A 19,800-nucleotide genomic window follows, 5' to 3' on the forward strand; every position below is an offset into this window, starting at 1 on the left:
AGACCAAGGTCATCCGATCAAGGTGGGTCAACCCAAATGGGATCAACAGACAGGATCACGTGCACGTGGACAACATACTGTCTTTTTAACATTTTTCAACGGTAAAACCATCACTCTTACTGTTCACTTGTTTTCTCAGGAAAGGAAAAGAATAGGTTTCCCGGGAATCTGACATGGCATTAGGAAAAGAAATCCAGGAAAACTATATAGGAAAAGGTTTCCCGCGCCTGTTCACTTGCGTAGGAACTATGCAGGAAAAGGTTTCCCAAGGAACTGCTTGCCCACATTTTTTCACTAGTTTTCCCGGGAAAGCAAATTCGACCAAAATAGTGGGATTTGGTTTGCCACACTTGTGAGAAAAGAGACATTTTCACATATTTTTGGCAATTTCCATGTCATTATTTGACATTTTCCACCTGGGCTTGTTACTTTCTCAGGAAAGCAAGTTAACACCAGAATTCTGTCTCGTCAAGGTCTTGGAAAAAAAGAGGCTGTTTTACGAGGATTTGCTTTCCGGGAACGCAAGTGAACAGAGCTACTTGATCGACTACTACTCGGAGTAGAAAAAAAGACACATCAAAACGTCTCTCCTTCTCAGAATTTCTCCAGAAGGAGTGGAGAAATTCGGAGGAAAATTCCATTGAATCCTCTCTAAACATGTGCTCCAAATTCTTGAATTTGCATTTAATTCTTCTCTTCCTATGTTTCGCTTTTGCATCTTTTTCTTTTATAGCTGAAGGGCGGATTCTAGGGTTTAAGAAAAGTGCAGAAGAACTAGACGAATCTCTCGTGTATCTATGGCCAATCCCAAAGGAATTCCGCCACGGTAATGATACCTTATCCGTTGATCCCGATCTCTCGCTTCAATTTCAATCCGATGATGGAGATTCTCCCCTTGTTCGAGATTCATTCATTCGTTATAAACAAATCATATTCAAGCATCGGTCTAAATTTTATGGTTCCAAATCGCAAGCTGCTTACGATATAAGCAAGCTCACTGTTGTTGTTAGATCTGCTGATGATACTGTGAGCTTACGATTTGTGGAAGTTTTGGATTTTCTTTGTTAGGGTTTTGAAATTTTATTTTGGAATTGAGTTCGAGTTTTTGTTTTGTTTTTGGAAGCTTCAACTTGGTGTGGACGAGAGCTATTCTCTGTATGTAGCAAAAGATGATGGACGGTCGATTATTGGAGAAGCTACTATTGAGGTCAGTGTCTGAACCTTGTTTTTTTTTATTTGATAGATGTATTGAGAATAATGAGATAGGGTTTTAGAGAATTATTTGTGGATTTACAACTTTAATGTACTAAAGCACCTTCATTTGGTTGATTCCCAATGTGGATTGTTCCAGAATTTGGTGTACATAGATGCAATCCTGTCCAAAAATAAATAAAAATCATTGGCTTTTCCATTTTGAGTAGAAGTGTGATGATTGTGCTTTGGGTAAGAAATGCATTGGTTCCACTCGGATTTCACTAACTTCTCAACTAGAATTTGATAGATTCATATTCCACTTAAATCATTTCCCTTGCAAGAAGAGAATGGTTATTGATGCTGTATAGGGTTACCAAGGGTTTGGCCCCAACTTTTTTGATCATTGAACATGCCACTTGATGAACATGTCCTAATTCTCTCTTAGAAAAGGGAATATGGATTGAAAGGAAGAGAGATAGAAAAATTAAGAGTTAAAAAACAACAAAAAGAAGGGTGCGGCACAAAAATAGGAAAATGGATAGAGAATGAAGGACAAAGAAAGCAAAGAAGATAAGATGGTGGTGGTGAAAGGAAAAGAATAAAATGTCAAGAAGAAGAGGCCCTGCAGCAAAAAAGAAGCAAGGAAGTATGTCATAAGACCCGTTGGGCTCAAACCGTGAAAATTTTGGGAATTCTCCTCACTCATCTGTCATGGGGAGTTAATGTTGATTGAATTTTATCTGCATCTAATTGCATAAATACCCTTAAGAGGGATGAAAAACAACACATAAGGGAAAAAAGGAACATAAAAAAGTTAAAAGGACCTTGTGTACCACAACATAATATAAACAACAGAGGGTAAGCAGTCTAATAACAGAAAAAATAACTGCTATGTCTTAATTACTATATTTTCATCCTTCTCTCAAATATTTTATTTTTCTCATGGTATATTTTTATTTTTGTTTGGGTTTGCTGCATTGCCAAACGAGATTTTTTGCATCTATAAAAAATCAATGCCATGTTTATTTTTCTATAGCATTTAAGTGACTATATTTTCTTCCTTTTGCAGGCAAATACTGTCTATGGGGCAATGCATGGACTGGAGGTAATGGACCCACACAAAATTTTTTTGGCCATCATGTTGAAGATTGAAAAAGAAATGTATATGCACGCACACATGCACACACCCACACACACTAGTAATGTTTGGCTGCTCTTGGCCCAACACTGTCCACATCACTTATGCGAGGGCAACCAATTCATCATCGATTTTGTAGGTTATTGATCAAATGGTAATGATATTTTGGACCATGGGAATGTTTGCTAATAATTATGTGAAAATTGGGGCCATTATGTCATGGATGTGAAATTAACACATATTGACAATTTTTCAAGGTTCAAAAACAATTCAATTTTTCTTGATCAATTTCTTTGAAAAAGGGAAAACTCAAAATATATACTTTCTTTTTGCAAAGTAACACAATATCAGACAGATGCTGTGGAAAAGATGTTGAGCTGATAAATTTTCGACTTAGATGTCAAAGAAATCATATTATTCAAGTTCTCACCTCATGCCATTTTCTATGTATTCTTTATACGTTTTAGCTGTGATCGATTCGTTCATTCTAGATGAAATTTTGATTCTTCACATACCTATACGATTCCGTAAGTTGTAACAAGTGACGACATGTTGTATGGTTGATAAAGGTGTCTAATTCACTGATTGAAGTTTCTAATTTTTGCAGACATTCAGCCAATTATGTACTTTCAACTATGAAACAAAATCTGTGGAAGTGTACCAGGCACCATGGTACATTCAAGATGAACCAAGATTTCCATTCCGTGGGCTTCTTCTAGGTATGCTACAGTTTTCATGGGCATGAGGGCAAGATTTTAATTTGTCAAGCTTGTTTTTGATGTATCATGATGATGATTCTGGAGTGTCCATTCTGTGTAAATTTGTTTTGCAGATACCGCACGGCATTACCTACCGATTACTATCATAAAGCAAGTAATCGAGTCTATGTCATATGCTAAACTTGTAAGCAATGTCTTGTTGAAATTTCCGTAAGAAAATCTATTTTTTACATTTTCAAAACCAATCAATACGAGTGCCTTCTTTTCCTCATCCCTTCCCTTCTTAATTGTTTTTCATGTACCATTGATATTGAAAATTGCATTCAGTAGAATGTTCTTCATTGGCACATCATAGATGAAGAGTCGTTTCCTCTAGAAATACCTTCATATCCAGATTTGTGGAAAGGTGCCTATTCAAAGTTGGAGAGATACACAGTTGAGGATGCTTATGAAATTGTTGAGTAAGTTGTCCAAGATGTTATTTCATCCATGTACAATATTTAAGCTTTAAATGTTTTAAAATCACTATTTGTTGTCTTGGTTGTAATATCTATTTGTTTTGTATTGTTTGCTAATTTGTGAACTTTTAAGTTCTCATTGATTTGTTTTATTCTTAGTATTCATGTTGAGCTTTATCATTTACCCATGACACAAAGGGTGTTGATCTGGGTCTGTCGAGGCTTGCTCCTTTTATGGATGAGGTGACTGATCTTAGTCATGGTCAGGATATTGCTTTCCCTTTCTCCCATATTTCAAGGTGTGCCAATAACTTGGCTGATAATTTATCTAAGTCAGGTGTCTCTAGGAAAATCCGTGTACATCCGTACATGTTGGCATGTTAAATATTTCTGTAGTAAGTGGATCCCATTTCTAGAGTATAGATCTTTTCAACTATGTGTTGTATAGGAAGGAGGTTGCTTTCAGCTAATTTTATGTACCCTACTAATGACCACCAATCACTAATTGTTAAAGTAAGCTATCCACAAAATACTAATTTGGCATCTAGAGAGTTACATATAATTCTCATGATGTCTCTGAAATTGTTATCTGAAGATTTTATTCCAGTTATCATGATTATTTTCTTCCATGACATTGAAATTGTTCTCTGATCAGAAATTAAGATTTTATTCCAGTCTGACCTTCTGACTTAAGCTGCAACTAAGTTGCAGTTATGCTCTCTGAACTCTCCAGAAAGAAGCATATTTACTTTCTAATGCCGAATTGATTTTTCTGCATGCATATTAGTCATCCTATCTTACAATCACCATCTCTTCCTGGTGTTATTAATCTGTTCTATTGATCTTTACCGCATACCAAAGAGAATACTGTGTTTTAATTGTTTCTTCCATCTTTCTCGACATATTAAATGTTTAAAAGTTCATGTTCTTCTCATTGTTAATTATGAACTAAAGTAATTTTATTTTGTAATTAATTATTTTTCTTTATACTGATAATGAGTTTTGTGCTTTCTCCCTTTGATGCATGTCATTCCCTTCAGCTTTGCCAAAACAAGAGGTGAGCCTTATCTTCTAAATTTCTAAAGATATTTACTATCTGTTTTTATTTTATTTTCCTTTTTATTTTCTTTGAACAAGTGAAACTTTTATTAATCAAGAAAAAACCCAAGGCAGGCAAGGGTAGCAAGAGCAATACAAGGTGAAAAACAAAAGTAGAAAAAACAAAGCTAAAATGTTGGCATCTCATGCCAAATCTTCAAACCTAAGCAATAAACCCCAAAATTAGCCAACAAATTGGCAGAAATGTTTTCTTTCCTATGAATATGAGAGAAGGAACACTTGACATCCTGTAAAATGTCAAAAATCTCCCTGACACAATGTCTAAATCTCCAAGGAAGGGAAGACTCCTCCCTAAGCTGCCGAATCGTGTTGAGGGAATCGCCTTCAAGAAACAACCTTGCTACCACCATCTGAGGAGACCTACTTAACCCTGCTCCGAACCGCATGAACTTCCACCTTCCTTTATTTCTCCTCCTCATCCTTTGTTTGCACGATCTCTATGCAATCTCATTATGTTGCAAATTCATGTCCTCCCGCCTTCCTTTATTTCTCCTCCTCCTCCTCCTCCTCCTTTGTTTGCACGATCTCTATGCAATCTCATTATGTTGCAAATTCATGCCCTCTGAAATTTAGGAACAAGGTAGCCAAATTATTTTCCAATAGGTTGCAGGACATGTTAAAATTGATTAGAATGCAATGGCTTTGAAAACAATCTGTCCTTAATTTTTTAAGAAAAAATACTGTGTATCCAATTTTTGTGGTTGTTGGTTTGATTAATGCAGGCATCAACGTTATGCCGGAAGTAGATGTCCCTGGTCATGCAGAATCATGGTAAAGTCTGTTGCTTTCGAAATCTCCCTTTCTCTTCTCTTTCTGATTCTTTTACTAACTGTCTAAAAACTCCCTCAATCAGTCATTGACTCGCCTATGTTGATTCGGATTTAGATTGTGCTAGTTCTTGTCGAATATGAGTTTTTTAATCACTAATTTTAGTTTTTATGGCTTTCGCTTCTATTGCATCCCCAAGTAATTCCTTCCTATGGGAAATTTTAATGTGTATTGGTTTTATATAGTAAAACTTAAACTGATGATCGACTGATGATTGTATTAAAATAAGAACCTTTTTTATCATATTTGATGTAGTAGTTGAGCAGCGTGCATATTTTAAGAACCTAATTCGATTGGCAAGTGGGAAAGAAAAGTCCACTATCACCCAAATAACTAGATTTTTTTCCATGAACTATTTGTGTCAATGATTACAACATTAACCACAATGATGCCCATAGATCAAATTACTTTGTGTATTTGTTTTCACTTGACTGTATATGGCTCCATTGTGTGTGTTCGGGGTCTTGATTCACATATAAATTCAGGAATTACGATACTGGTTGAATCATAGAGACCTGAATTCTGAACACTGAACACAGTTATTAGCTTAGGTACCTTATGAGTAGGCTTGGCTTTGCCTCTTCTATTTCTCAATAAAAAGAAAAATGACCAACAATGGTTTGAAACAGCCGCTGTGGAAACTTAGATATTTGTGTAGAGAGATGGAATTTATTGAGAGTTCCTTATCCCATATCCATAGAGAAGGAAACACTTATGCAAATCAGCCACGAAACTTTGGCATGTCAATTTTTTCTTTCTTGTGTTGTTTTGCAACAGCCGCTGTGGAATTCTGTTTTATTTATATTATCTCACTTGTTTGAACAAAAATGATATACCAAATTTGAAGTACTTCCTTGGAATTGAAGAATCATGTTGTAGGAGTGCTATTTTTTCCCTCACATCCCACAGCTTCTTCTCAAACTTTGGCTATACTAATGCACATTGTTGTTACTCCATATAAGACCAGATGTCAACTACTAGCTAGTGTATTTTTATGATGGGTAATAACTTAAGATTGAAAAATAAGAAGCCAACAATCTAGAGCAATGTCGACCATAAATAACTTATGTGAGCATTACTTGTAATTGAAGGGATATTTTTCTTGTAATTGTAGGGATTTTAGGAATCCAGCTCTAGCAACATCATTCATTTTAATAAAATCAAAACATATGTTTGGGAAATATGATTAGATATCCTTTATTGGTAATTTTTAATGCAAATATAGAACCCAGAAATTGAAGGTACTTCTGAGTCTTGTTTATTTGTTTATTGTTGGTTCTTCTTTTCAAGTTCATAGATTATCTTAATTATGGTAATGGTGGGCTTGCTTCGGTAGCAAACCATAACAAAAAGGGGTTTTCAGCCTTGGCATGTTAATATTCTATCTTCTTCTATTTAGATAAATTTTTATTATAATATCCTTGAATACATCCTTCTATAATTGCTTTTTCACACAGTGAACTTGTGATTTGGTTCATTATGCAGGGGTGTCGGTTATCCCGATCTGTGGCCATCTCTTACTTGTAGTGAGCCGCTTGATGTCACAAAAAATTTCACATTCGATGTGATTGCGGGCATTTTGGCAGGTCAGTCTCTTTCACCATGTTGGTGTTTGCTCTTGGTAATATTGTGTTTGTTGAGATTTGCTTTCAAATGTTGGAAAATGTGATGCCTTATCTAAACATTGCGGATGAAGGGCTTAGAGCCTCACTGGCACTGTACATGCACTTATCTACTTATGGTGCAAAAGATTTCATTAACAGATGTATCTTATAGTACATTAACATACAAATACTCAATGAAAACATCGTCCAAGTCCAAAACTATATATCGAACACTTGTAAGGCCTCTGATAAGCAATTCCAATGTCGCTGATAAGCAATTCCAATGTGTACTATAACTTTGTTGGTGACTAGTTCTTGTGAAACTAACTCCAAAAGCTTAAGCTGCTGGAGATGGTGTTGTTTAATCTTTTATACTTTAATACTCTCGCTCATATGTGGCCCCTCTTTTTAGGGTTGGCCTAAACGTGGCACATGTGGCCCCTGTTTTGGGTTGGCCATCACATGTTGTTTTTTAATATCAAGGAGTTTTGAACTCAGGACCTTTGCTCTGATACCATGGGAAACTACCAATTACTCCAAAAGCTTAAGCTGATGGAGATGGTGTTATTTAATCTTTATACTTCAACAGTTCTCAATATCAAAGGTTAGCCTGACTATCAAGTGTCTAATCCTTCCTCAAGTCACGAGGCTATGGTGTGAACGCTAAAGAATCTTTCCGAAGCACACACATCCACAAATCCCCATATATTTTAGCTTTGCCTTTTCCGTACTCTCAGAATTGCATGTAATCCAAAGTGAATCATTCATAGCCTTAATACATAGCAATCAGCATGTCTAATCTCAAAAGGCAGTAAAGGGTTGGCAGGTTTGGCACTACATTGTTGACAACAATATATAGCTCAAACTCTGTGTTAGGTGATTGATGGCGTCATTATTATTCCATTATTATTCCTATTTCTTGTGTATGCCTCATGCATTAGAAATAAAGACAACCTGCACTGATAAAATGAATGTACATGCAAATATTCATGTAAAATTAACTGAAAAACTGCATCAAAGTTTGACTAATGGCATTGATACACTATCCGCATACCATTTTTGCTTATTGAAGTATAAAAATGGATAAGATGCTAAACCGATGCGCGTGGTTTACGGGTGATTGTGCGCATCCATAGGGATTAGTCCTGCCCTAAAATGGGGTGGGGATACCCTATGTCATCAAAAAAATGGATCAGGCACCCATGTCAAAGTGTCTGACAGAATAGAATATAGTGTACTAATAAATGTTGCTATGTGATACTAAACATGTTTCTTTTGTCATTCATATTCTTTATGTGGAAAATTTTATTGGAAAAATTATTTCATTTAAAGTTTTTTACTGAAATTTTTTCTATGGTGGAAATTTTTTACACCTCATGCATGGCATCGATGGGGCCCATCATTTTACGACACATGTTTTGATAAGGTGAGGCACAACACATCATTTTAAACCCATGCATAGCATGGGTGGGGCCCATCATTTTACACCTCATGTTTTGATAGGGAAGCCCCACCATCTCTATCCAAACCCATGCATATGGTGGGGTCAACCATTTTACATCCATGACTGAGCCCACCATCTCCACTCAAATCCATGCATAGGGTGATACAAACCCATGCATATGGTGGAGTCAACCATCTTACATCCATGACTGGGCTCTCCATCTCCACCCAAATCCGTGCATGGGGTGGGCCCACCATTTTACACTATGTTTTGATAGGGTGGGTCCCATCCCCTCAAACCCATGCATCGGGTGAGGCACACCATTTTACCTCGTGTTTTGATGGAGTAGGTCCCATGATCTCTACACAAGCCCATGCATAGGGTCAGGCCACCATTTTACACCTCATGGGGTGTGGGCGTGCATGCGCGCACTTGTCTGTGTATAAAGGTTAGCATCCTGAATATATATATATATATATATATATATATATATATATATATATATATATATATATATGAGGAAATGGTTTGTGAGCAGCTGCTCAGATAAGCTTATCTGAGCAGAGCTCACAAACCATAGGGGGGCCACATTTTTTTGGGGATCCAAAGCATTCATTTGGAAGGCCCTTCCATGGATAGGGTGTGTACCAAAAATCAGCCCTATAGGATCATCCTAACCCTGCCATTTGTGGAGGGAAAAATGGGTAGAAACATGGACACACAGTGTCTGTCCATTTTCCCCTCCACCTTTGATTGGGTTCGGAAGATCCTATAGATCTGATTTTTGGTACACACCCTATCCATGGAAGGGCCTTCCAAATGAATGATTTGGATCCCCCAAAAAATGTGGCCCGCCCTATGGTTTGTGAGCTCTGCTCAGATAAGCTTATGCTGCTTACAAACCATTTCCTCTCTCTCTCTCTCTCTCTCTCTCTCTCTCTCTCTATATATATATATATATATATATATATATATATATATATATATATATATATATATATATATATATATATATATATATATAGAGAGAGAGAGAGAGAGAGAGAGAGAGAGAGAAGGGTTCTTGAGGTGGCGCTCACAAAACATAGGGGGCCCACTTTGTTTGGATGATCCAGAGCATTCATTTGATAGGCCCTCATATAGATAGGGTGCCCACAAAAAATCAGGTCCATAGGATCATCCTAACCCTTCCATTTGTGGAGGTTTAGATTTATGGAGGTTTATACCCATCCATTTTAACCTCCACAAATGGAAGGGTTAGGATGATCCTATGAAGTTGATTTTTTGTGGGCACCCTATCTATGTGAGGGCCTATAAAATGAATGCTTTGGATCATCCAAACAAAGTGGGCCCCCTATGTTTTGTGAGCGCCACCTCATATAAGGTAGCGCTAGCGCCACCTCAGGAACTATTTACTTATATATATATGAGAAAAGTGTTCCTGCGCAGGGAGTTACCTGCGCATTAGTGGCTTAAAAAGCCACCGATTGGTTCGTATGGCGGGTCCACCTTTGCGGGGTCCACACTATATATATATATATATATATATATATATATATATATATATATATATTCGGAAAAGTGAGCGTACTCGGTTGAGTAGATAAGCTTATCTACTCGGACGAGCTAAAAACAGTGGGGGCCCACATTGTTTGGGTGATCCAAACCTTTCAAATGAAAGGCCCTTACCTACATAGGCTGTTCACAAAAAATCAGATCCATAGGATCATCCTAACCCATCCAAATGTCGAGGGGAAAATGGGGAAAAATGGACAGACACAGATTCTCCACAAATCCGCACATTTTCCCCTCCACTGTTGGATGGGTTAGGATGATCCTATGGAGCTGATTTTTTGTGGACACCCTATCTAGGTAAGGACCTTTCAAATGAATGGTTTAGCTCACCCAAAAAATGAGGGCCCCCACTGTTTTTAGCCGACCGAGTACGCTCACTTTTCCCACGCACACACACACACTAGGGTCCATCCCAAAAGGCATTTTGCGGAATGTCTGTTGCATGAGAGAGCAACCACATAAGCTCACTTTTCAACAGATTTTTATCATTATTCATGAGGTGGCGGCTCTCACGCAAATGACGTTCCACGAAATGCCTTTTGCGACGGACCCTAGCAAATCCATGTATGGTTGGTTGCGTGGGGGTGGCTTGGAGAGTAGTGTAATAAGAAGTCAAAAGGGAGGAGACAAGTATTTTGATTTGTCAAGAATTACCTTGGAGAATAGTGTAAGTAGTGTTTGGTTGCGTGGCTTATAATCAGAGAATAGTAGAATAGGTAGGGGATGTCATTACCAATATATATATGAGGAAAAGGAGTGTGCGGTCGACCGCATATAAGGTTATGTGCAGTCGAGGGCCCAAACACATGAGTCCCACGTTTTTTGTGGTGATCAAAACCATTCATTTGTAAGGCCCCATCATAGATAGGGTGTGTACAAAAATTCAGCTCCATTGGATCATCCTAACCCCTCCAAAAGTGGAGGGTAAAAATGGGCAGATTTGTGGCAAACGATGTCTGTCCATTTTGCCCTCCACTTTTGGATGGGTTAGGATGATCCTATGGAGCTGATTTTTGGTACACACCCTATCTATGTAAGGGCCTTGCAAATAAATGCTTTGGATCATCCTAACAAAGTGGGCCCACATGAGTTTTGGGCCCTCGACCGCACCTAAGCTATATATATATATATATATATATATATATATATATAGAGAGAGAGAGAGAGAGAGATACACACACACACTAGTAAAAAACCTTGTGCGATGCACGGGCCGACAAAGAACTGTATGGACCACATCATAGGTTGATCCAAACTGTCCATGTGATGGAACACAACAGAAATAGGTTGTGCCTGTAAAATCAATTCCATAGGCTGATCCTAGCCCTCCAATCTATAGAGTTTTCCAAAATATGTTGTTCCTCTTAAGGTGCCCGGAATTCGTCAATATTTTGAAAGGCGTCCTGAATCCGTAGTATTATGTAATATGTTCACAACAATCCGTAGTATTATGTAACATATGTACCCAATCCGTAATTTTGCAAAGTGACTTTAACCATTTTTTTTATTACAGAAGCATAAAGGAGGGGGGTAGGATTGAAATTATGCGGCTTTCATGGGTGCCTTTGTTAAAAAGCATAAAGGAGGGGGTAGGATTGAAAATATGTGGGTTGAAAGGGTGTTTTTGTTAAAAAAAGTGATGTGTAATTCTCATAGAATTTTGGGAGAAATTCAAATAATTCTCTCATTTTCTCTTCTGCTATATATATATATATATATATATATATATATATATATATATATATGAGAAAAGTGTTTCTAGTCCCGCCGACTAGAGATCATTCTCTAGTCCGCCACCCAAAAACACATGGGTCCCACATATTTGGGTGATCTAAAGCATTCATTTGATAGGCCTCATCATAGATAGGATGTCCACAAAAATTCAGCTTCATAGGATCTTCTTAACCCTTCGATTTGTGGAGTTAAAAAATGGACAGATTTGTGGCGGTTTATAGCCGTCCATTTTAAGCTCCACAAATCATAGGGTTGGGATGATCCTGTGAAGCTAATTTCTTGTGGACACCGTCTCTATGTCAGGGCCCATCAAATGAATGCTTTGCATCACCCAAATATGTGGGACCCGTGTGTTTTTGGGTGGCGGACTAGAGAATGATCTCTAGTCGGCCGGACTAGAAACACTTTCCTCTATATATATATATACTAGTAAAAAACCCCGTGCGATGCACAGGCCGACAAAGAACTGTACGGACCACATCATCGGTTGATCCAAACCGTCCATGTGATGGAACACTACATAAATAAGTTGTGCCTGTAAAATCATTTCCATAGGCTGATCCTAGCCCTCCAATCGATAGAGGTTTCCATCATATGTTTTTCCTCTTAAGGTGCCAGGAATTCGTAAATATTTTTAAAGGTGTCCGCATCCGTAGTATTATGTAATATGTTCACAACCATCCGTAGTATTATGTAACATATGCATCGAATCCGTAATTTTGCAAAGCAAAAACGTCACTATATTGAATTTGTCAACTTTTTTTTATTAAAAAGCATAAAGGAAGGGGGTAGGATTGAAAATATGTGTGTTGAATGGGTGCCTTTGTTAAAAAAAAGTCAAAAAAAGTGATGTGTAATTCTAGGAAAAATTCAAATAATTCTCTCCTTTTCTCTTCTGCTATATAATTAAAAAGCATAAAGGAGGGGGTAGGATTGAAAATATGTGGGTTGAATGGGTGCCTTTGTTAAAAAAAGTCAAAAAAAGTGATGTGTAATTCTAGGAAAAATTCAAATAATTCTCTCCCTTTCTCTTCTGCTATATATATATATATATATATATATATATATATATATATAGAGAGAGAGAGAGAGAGAGAGAGAGATAGAGAGTGTGTGTGTGTTTCTGAGCTAACACATGTGGCCCCACATTTTTTGGGAGATCCAAAGCATTCATTTGGAAGGCCCTTTCACAGATTGGGTGTGTACCAAAAATCAGCCCTATAGGATCATCCCAACCCTGCCACTTGTGGAGGGAAAAAATGGGCAGAAACATGGACTCACATTGTCTATCCATTTTCCCCTTGACCTTTGGTTAGGATGATCATATAGGGCTGATTTTTGGTACACACCCAATTCGTGGAAGGGCCTTCCAAATGAATGCTTTGGATTCCCCAAAAAATGTGGGGCCACACGTGTTTTTGAGCTATAGCTCAGATAAGCTTATCTAAGCTATAGCTCAGGAACACTTATATATATATATATATATATATATATATATATATATATAGAGAGAGAGAGAGAGAGAGAGGTTTCTACACACAAGTGTAGATAAGTTATCTACACACTAGCTTAAAATACAGTGGGTGCCCACATTGTTTGGGTGATCCAAAGCATTCATTTGATGGGCCCTCACATAGATAGGGTGTGCCCAAGAAATCAGCTTCATAGGATCATCCTAACCCTTCGAACTGTGGAGGCAAAAAATGGACAGATTTGTGAAGGTTTATACACGTCCATTTTACCTCCACAAATTGTAGGGTTGGGATGATCCTGTAGAGCTGATTTTTTGTGGACACCCTATCTATGTGAGGGCCAATCAAATGAATGGTTTGGATCACCCAAACAATATGCCCTCCACTGTATTTTAAGCTAGTGTGTAGATAACTTATCTACACTTGTGTGTAGAAACCGTTTTCTAATATATATATATATATATATATATATATATGTGTGTGTGTGTGTGTGTGTGCGCGCGCCTTCATCTTTTTCCCTTCATTTTACGTATATATATTTTTAATTTTTTAAAATATTACATGTTAAAATTTTCACAAAAGTTTATTTGTCATTGTTGTTGAAAATTATCACACAAAATATATAAATTCAAGCAAAGCATAGTCAGCGGTGGAGCCTGGAATTTACGCTGGGGGGGGGGCGGGGGTCGCCACCCCCACTCTCTATCTTTATGTCCCTCTGCTCCTGAGCATAGTCATGTAAAAAATAATTTTTTTGGCTTTGGTGTTTATATATGAGCCTTGGAATTTATTGGAATTTATTTTATCATTGATGAATTATTATTTCTAGAGGGTGAGACTTGGTGCAACGGTAAGGTTGCTCCATTGTGACCTGGTGGTCACGGGTTCGATTCACGGAAACAGCCTCTCTGCAAAGCGGGGGTAAGGCTGCGTCCTGAGCATAGTAAGGTTGCTAGAGGGTGAGACTTGGTGCAACGGTAAGGTTGCTCCATTGTGACCTAGTGGTCACGGGTTCGAGTCACGGAAACAGCCTCTCTGCAAAGCCGGGGTAAGGCTGTGTACATCTAGCCCTCCCCAGACCCCGCGATGGCGGGAGCCTCGTGCACTGGGCCGCCCCTTTTTTTTAATGAATTAATATTTCTATGTACCATGAGATAAATCTTGATTTTGCTTATTTAAATTTTTTATTCCTAGCTCCTCATCTAAAAGTTCTGTAATTTTACAGATATGAGAAAAATTTTCCCATTTGAACTTTTCCACTTGGGAGGAGACGAAGTCCATACAGGTTAGTTTGGTTGCTTTCCTTATCACAAAACCAAAGTTGCTATATATTTTATATGAACAATTGTTCTTTCGTGCTACGTAGTTGAATGTTTCTTTTTATATTATGGTTGTAAAGAACTTGATTATAGTTTGATTGCTTTGCTTATCATTGCTTGTCACAAAAACAAAGTTCCTATATATCTACCCTTCTCACCTTTTCATTCCCCGATTTCTGCATAGTAAATCACGCACTACGAGGAAAGGGCTTAAAGTCAATTTTGAAAAGCAAAACTTTAAATTATGTAACAACAAACCAAGGGGCTGGAATGGCCACAAGAGGTTAGAAATATCTCCACCCTTTATAAAAAAGCGAGGGGGGGGGGGGGGGGGGGGGGTTACTAGAAAAGAATTCTCATAAAAACACAAATCCAAAACTAACTTCACAAGTTACAGTTATAATGCAGCCATGAAAATCTTTTAGGGCTTTTTATTTCAACCTTCACACCCCTCAGTCTGCTTACATCGTATGCTTGCTTCGCTTCTTGAATAATATATTCTTTGTGAGGCCGATTCCCTCATGTTCTTGTTCTACAATATCTTGATGAGATGTCCAGATAGCTTGAAATGGATTCTTTTTAACGGCAGGTTGGCATGGATTTGTATATTGAACTCATGCATCTTTTTGGGATTTCTATGTTGAATAATATTGATTTCTTTTATGAGATCTTATATGATAGGTGGGTGCGTATTTCCATGAAAATACACCAGCAGAAAAAAAAAATATATATATATATATATATGGTGGGGCTCACCTTTTTGGATGATCTAAACCATTCATTTGTTGGTCCCGTCATACATAGGCCGTGCCTCCAAAGTCTTCTCCATATTTTCCACAGAAATACACGCCCACCTATCGTATAAAATCTCTTCTTTTATAGCATATCTTGGTTGATCTACATCAGACATTCTGAAGCAAGTTTTTAATTGATCTTCTAAACTGTGGATAGGAACGTTTCTGCATTATCAGTTTCCTCGTCTTATTTGGAATGAAATTGCAGTGTTCACATATTTCTCTTAAAATCTCATTCTTGATATTTTTTACTAAAGAACTTGTTGGTAGTTTGTCATAAGAATGGGATGAGTTTTTATGTTAATGAAACTATTAAAAGATACAATGTCTGTCAATATGGGTTATAACTATGTTCTTGAAGCTACTTAGAACTAAAACTTTACTCCTGATTTGCATAATTAATGCCTATGCATTGCTGTTTTATCTATCAGTTAAGTAATGGCCTATATTTTTTTTTGCTTTTAGCCCTCGTGGTGTTCATTGTTACAAATCATATGAACCTATTGTAATGGTTTGATGTTTGACAGATTGTTGGAACTCAACCCCACACGTGAACCAGTGGTATGTGTCTTTGTTTCACATAAACAATCTCATATAGTAGGGTCACTGCTTCTCATTTGTTATATCATGGAAAGATGTAATTCCATTAGTGCATTTTTAGTAAGGATTAAAAATTGGCTACATGATGGTTTCTAAATGTGAGAAGGTTGGAGATTTGATCTTTGATGTGAAACCTTGAATAATAATTAAAAAAAAACCAAAGATGTTGATGCATTTGTTGTAAATTTGCTATTACTCTAATATTCGAATACCATATGAGTATAATTTGCCTACTTAAATGTGTGTAAATACTAACTTGCCTTAAAAACTTATCGACACGTACTTAAATGTGTGTAAATACTAACTTGCCTTAAAAATTTATTGACAGATCCATCCTTGCAAACTGAAAAATGACAAAACATTTCTAATTGTAATTAAGTTCTACATTTCCTCTAGCTGATGAATGAAGATATTATTCCCTACTTACCAAGAAGATTCTAAAAGCTATCCCTGCCATTTTCCTTTACGAGTAAGTTGGTCAGCTACTGTTCATCTTTTATGTTTGGTTTCCTGTCTATACGTTTACATTTTTACCCTTATAAAGTGTGTTTTATTCTCTCGTTAAAGACCGAATTTGCAGCATGGCCCTCGGATTATCATAACAAATCCAATGTCATAAAGTTAACCCTTGACCCAACTAGGTCTCTTGTTTTGATTGGTATTGTCTTATACCCTTGATCTAGAAACTATTATTTATTTCCTATAGATTAAGCTAATGCCTATAAAGATTCATTAGCTAGTAACCGACCTATCTAGAGAACTCATGAGAAGGCTTTTTTGGTTAGATGTTGCTATATTTTGTTACAAAACTTTTAAAGTCTTTAGGATTGTCTTTATAGGTCTTATGGGAGGGCTAGGATTAGGTTCAGTTTAATTTAACAATAGAACTGCTTTTTGTTACAAAACACTGAAGTTGTTTTGCTCTATTTAACATTAGCACTGACCATATTCTTGATGTTTCCTCTTTATTTATATGCTTGTTTGGACTCCTTGAATTGCATCCGGAAAATTATTCCAACCCTGCAACACACTCTGCATGACTGCTTTGTTTATATTGTCGAATATACTGTTGGATTTATTTACATAAAGTTAGCCGTATAATATATATATATATATATATATATATATATATATATATATATATATATATATATATATATAAGACACACACACATTAATTACTATATCCAATATATTACAAATGTACAAATTCAATTAATTATAGGAACTAATTTAGTTGTCTGATGGGCTGGTATATTCTGTTGGATTTGGATTGATTCTAAGTTGAAGGATTCGATTCCATCTCTTAAATAAGAACTGCCACTTTCAGTAGTCATGTCCTTAATATTGATCTGAAAGGTACTCAACTTCCTTTATGGCTGTAAATTTCAAGATACTCGCCCTGTGATTAGTGCTTGTTCTTTGAAATTGATTCAGGCTGGTTGCAGGCTTCAAGAGCACAACATGACTGGGAAGGACGCTTATCAATATTTTGTATTGAGAGCTCAAGATATAGCCGTTGCTCAAAATTGGACCCCTGTGAACTGGTATGTGCTGATTTATGGCAATAAATCTGTCAATAGCATCTATCATAAAACTTACACTAATGAATGAAGTTTATAGTAAAAGATCACATAACACCCCATAGGTCTTGTGTATCCTTGTCTGAATCATCTCAGGGAAGAAACCTTCAACACATTCAAGGCAAACCTTAATCCACGGACAGTAGTACATAATTGGTAATCCCTTCTTATCTTACGCAGCTTGTCTGTTGATCAGTCCTCACCAATTTTGTATTGGTAGGTTTCCCCATAAAAATGATTCCATATAATCAATTATATCAATCCATTGCAGGTTGGGACCAGGAGTTTGTCCACAAGTTGTTGCCAAAGGTTTCAGATGCATCGTAAGCAATCAAGGTGTATGGTATCTTGATCATCTAGATGTTCCCTTGGAGGATGTCTACAACAATGAGCCGCTGGAAGGGATAAATGATTCTTTGCAGCAAGAACTAGTGCTTGGAGGAGAAGTTTGCCTATGGAGTGAGAGAGTTGATGCCTCAGTTGTTCAGCAAACAATATGGCCACGTGCTGCAGCCGCTGCAGGTATGCATATATGGTTTTAAGTCTTTTCAAATGTTCTTAATTTCCAAATCTCGAATACCTCTTCTACTGAGGACACACTTGATCGACCTATGATACCCATATATATAGATATAAATATTGACACATATTGGAATGAGCTAACAAGAATTTTGATAGTTTGTACTGCACTTAGAATGATAATTGAGTTTTGGCAAACAAAAAAGTCCATGAAGGTTCCTATATTCAGTTGAGGGACTTGCGCCTAAAAGAGAACAGGTTCTTATATTCTTCTTCCTATAATATAACCCAAAGTTACTGCATACTTTAAGGGCATGTTTGGCAACCATGAAAAAAAATTCATGGAATCCCCTACTAAACGTGTGTGGATGTGTGTGTGTGTGTGTGTGTGTGTGTGTGAGAGAGAGAGAGAGAGAGAGAGAGAGATGGGGCTGCAAAATAGAGAAAAAAAATCTGTTTATAATAGGTATTTATTTTTCCCCTATTTTCTAGTGCCTTCTCATGCTCTCCTGAAAAAAAAATCTGTTTATAATAGGTATTTATTTTCCCCCTATTTTCTAGTGCCTTCTCATGCTCTCTCTCTCTCTCTCTCTCTCTCTCTCTCTCTCTCTCTCTGCCGCATTCTCACACTAAGAAAACAGAGATTTCACGAAAAAAAATTTCTTGATTGCCAAACATACCCTTAATCATCAATTCTTGCTTGACTATAGCTAATTAAACTAACTGATAAAATCACATCTAAATCAACCCTGTTGCCAGTATCTAGATTTATGTACTTTGTCGATGTATCTGAAGCTTTGTAGTGGCCTTCCATGTGTTTTGGATTGCTTATGGACAAACTTTCATGACTTTAAAGAGTTATTTACACTCCCAAGAATGTTAATTCATTTTTCTCTTCTTTTCAGAGCGCCTGTGGAGTAGTAGGGAGGCCACCTCTACTACAAATATAAACTCAACTGTATTGCCAAGGCTGGAATACTTCAGATGCCTGTTGAATCGGCGTGAAATCCCAGCAGCTCCAGTAACCAATCAGTATGCTCGGATGCCTCCGATTGGTCCAGGATCCTGCTATGTTCAATAATCCATTGCCACTTATCCCATGCTTCATTCCCAATTGTGTAAATAATGCATACTCTGTTGCTTTGGAAACCTACTGTTTCCATGGATATCTTGTTATTTACAGTTGAAATTGCGTGCTTGGAATGCTGGAATTGTTCATGGTAAGACTGACATTTGTGTACTAAATTGTAGAGAAAAATAAGGCCTCAAATCCAAGCAACTGAATCTTTGCTGTGTATTGATTCGATTCTACTTATATAGGCAAGTATCAAACTACATAAATAGACAAAGATGATCAGGAAATTAAGAGAAACTCCAAGCTAAAACTAGCAAAGTTTCTGGATGTAATTACTTCATTTATTTGGAATGATTACGAAACATGTTTCAAAGATTAATATAATGGATGGACTAAAATGGAGGCACCCCTCCGTTGGAATAATGTTTGGTCGGTGTCCATCACAACTACAATACAAGCCTTAGTTCGGAAGATGATTGAGGCCCTGTTTAATTTGGGTTTTGAGAAACAATTGTGGGTCTCAAACTGATTATTGTACTCAAATTTACGTTTAATTTTAGGCCAAGTAATCAGTTTTGAACTCAGAATCAGTTCTCAAAAGTCCAGGCCCGAGTGTGGATAGATT

General features: G+C 37.0%; 1 protein-coding gene across 1 annotated transcript; it reads left to right on the forward strand.

The window, feature by feature from the left end:
- Positions 1-555: 555 nt before the first annotated feature.
- HEXO1 (beta-hexosaminidase 1) lies at positions 556-19,397 on the forward strand. The gene is made up of 15 exons (XM_077363940.1): positions 556-1,026; positions 1,124-1,207; positions 2,264-2,299; positions 2,940-3,051; positions 3,165-3,235; positions 3,382-3,512; positions 4,550-4,566; positions 5,351-5,399; positions 6,942-7,042; positions 14,511-14,570; positions 15,926-15,959; positions 17,447-17,545; positions 17,678-17,737; positions 17,853-18,103; positions 19,006-19,397. The coding sequence occupies exons 1-15, from the start codon at positions 658-660 to the stop codon at positions 19,179-19,181; spliced, it is 1,650 nt and encodes a 549-aa protein (XP_077220055.1). The 5' UTR covers positions 556-657; the 3' UTR covers positions 19,182-19,397.
- Positions 19,398-19,800: the final 403 nt, after the last annotated feature.

This window comes from Tasmannia lanceolata, unplaced genomic scaffold, assembly GCF_043159265.1.
Source record: "Tasmannia lanceolata isolate RefF3 unplaced genomic scaffold, GAP_Taslan_0.1 ptg000020l, whole genome shotgun sequence".
Taxonomy (NCBI): Eukaryota; Viridiplantae; Streptophyta; class Magnoliopsida; order Canellales; family Winteraceae; genus Tasmannia; species Tasmannia lanceolata.

Coding starts and splice junctions, on each gene's coding strand:
- HEXO1 (XM_077363940.1), top strand. CDS start 658: ATGTGCTCCAAATTCTTGAATTTGCATTTAATTCTTCTCTTCCTATGT. Junction 17,546..17,677: donor AATTGGACCCCTGTGAACTG/GTATGTGCTGAT, acceptor GAATCATCTCAG/GGAAGAAACCTTCAACACAT. Junction 18,104..19,005: donor ACGTGCTGCAGCCGCTGCAG/GTATGCATATAT, acceptor TCTTCTTTTCAG/AGCGCCTGTGGAGTAGTAGG.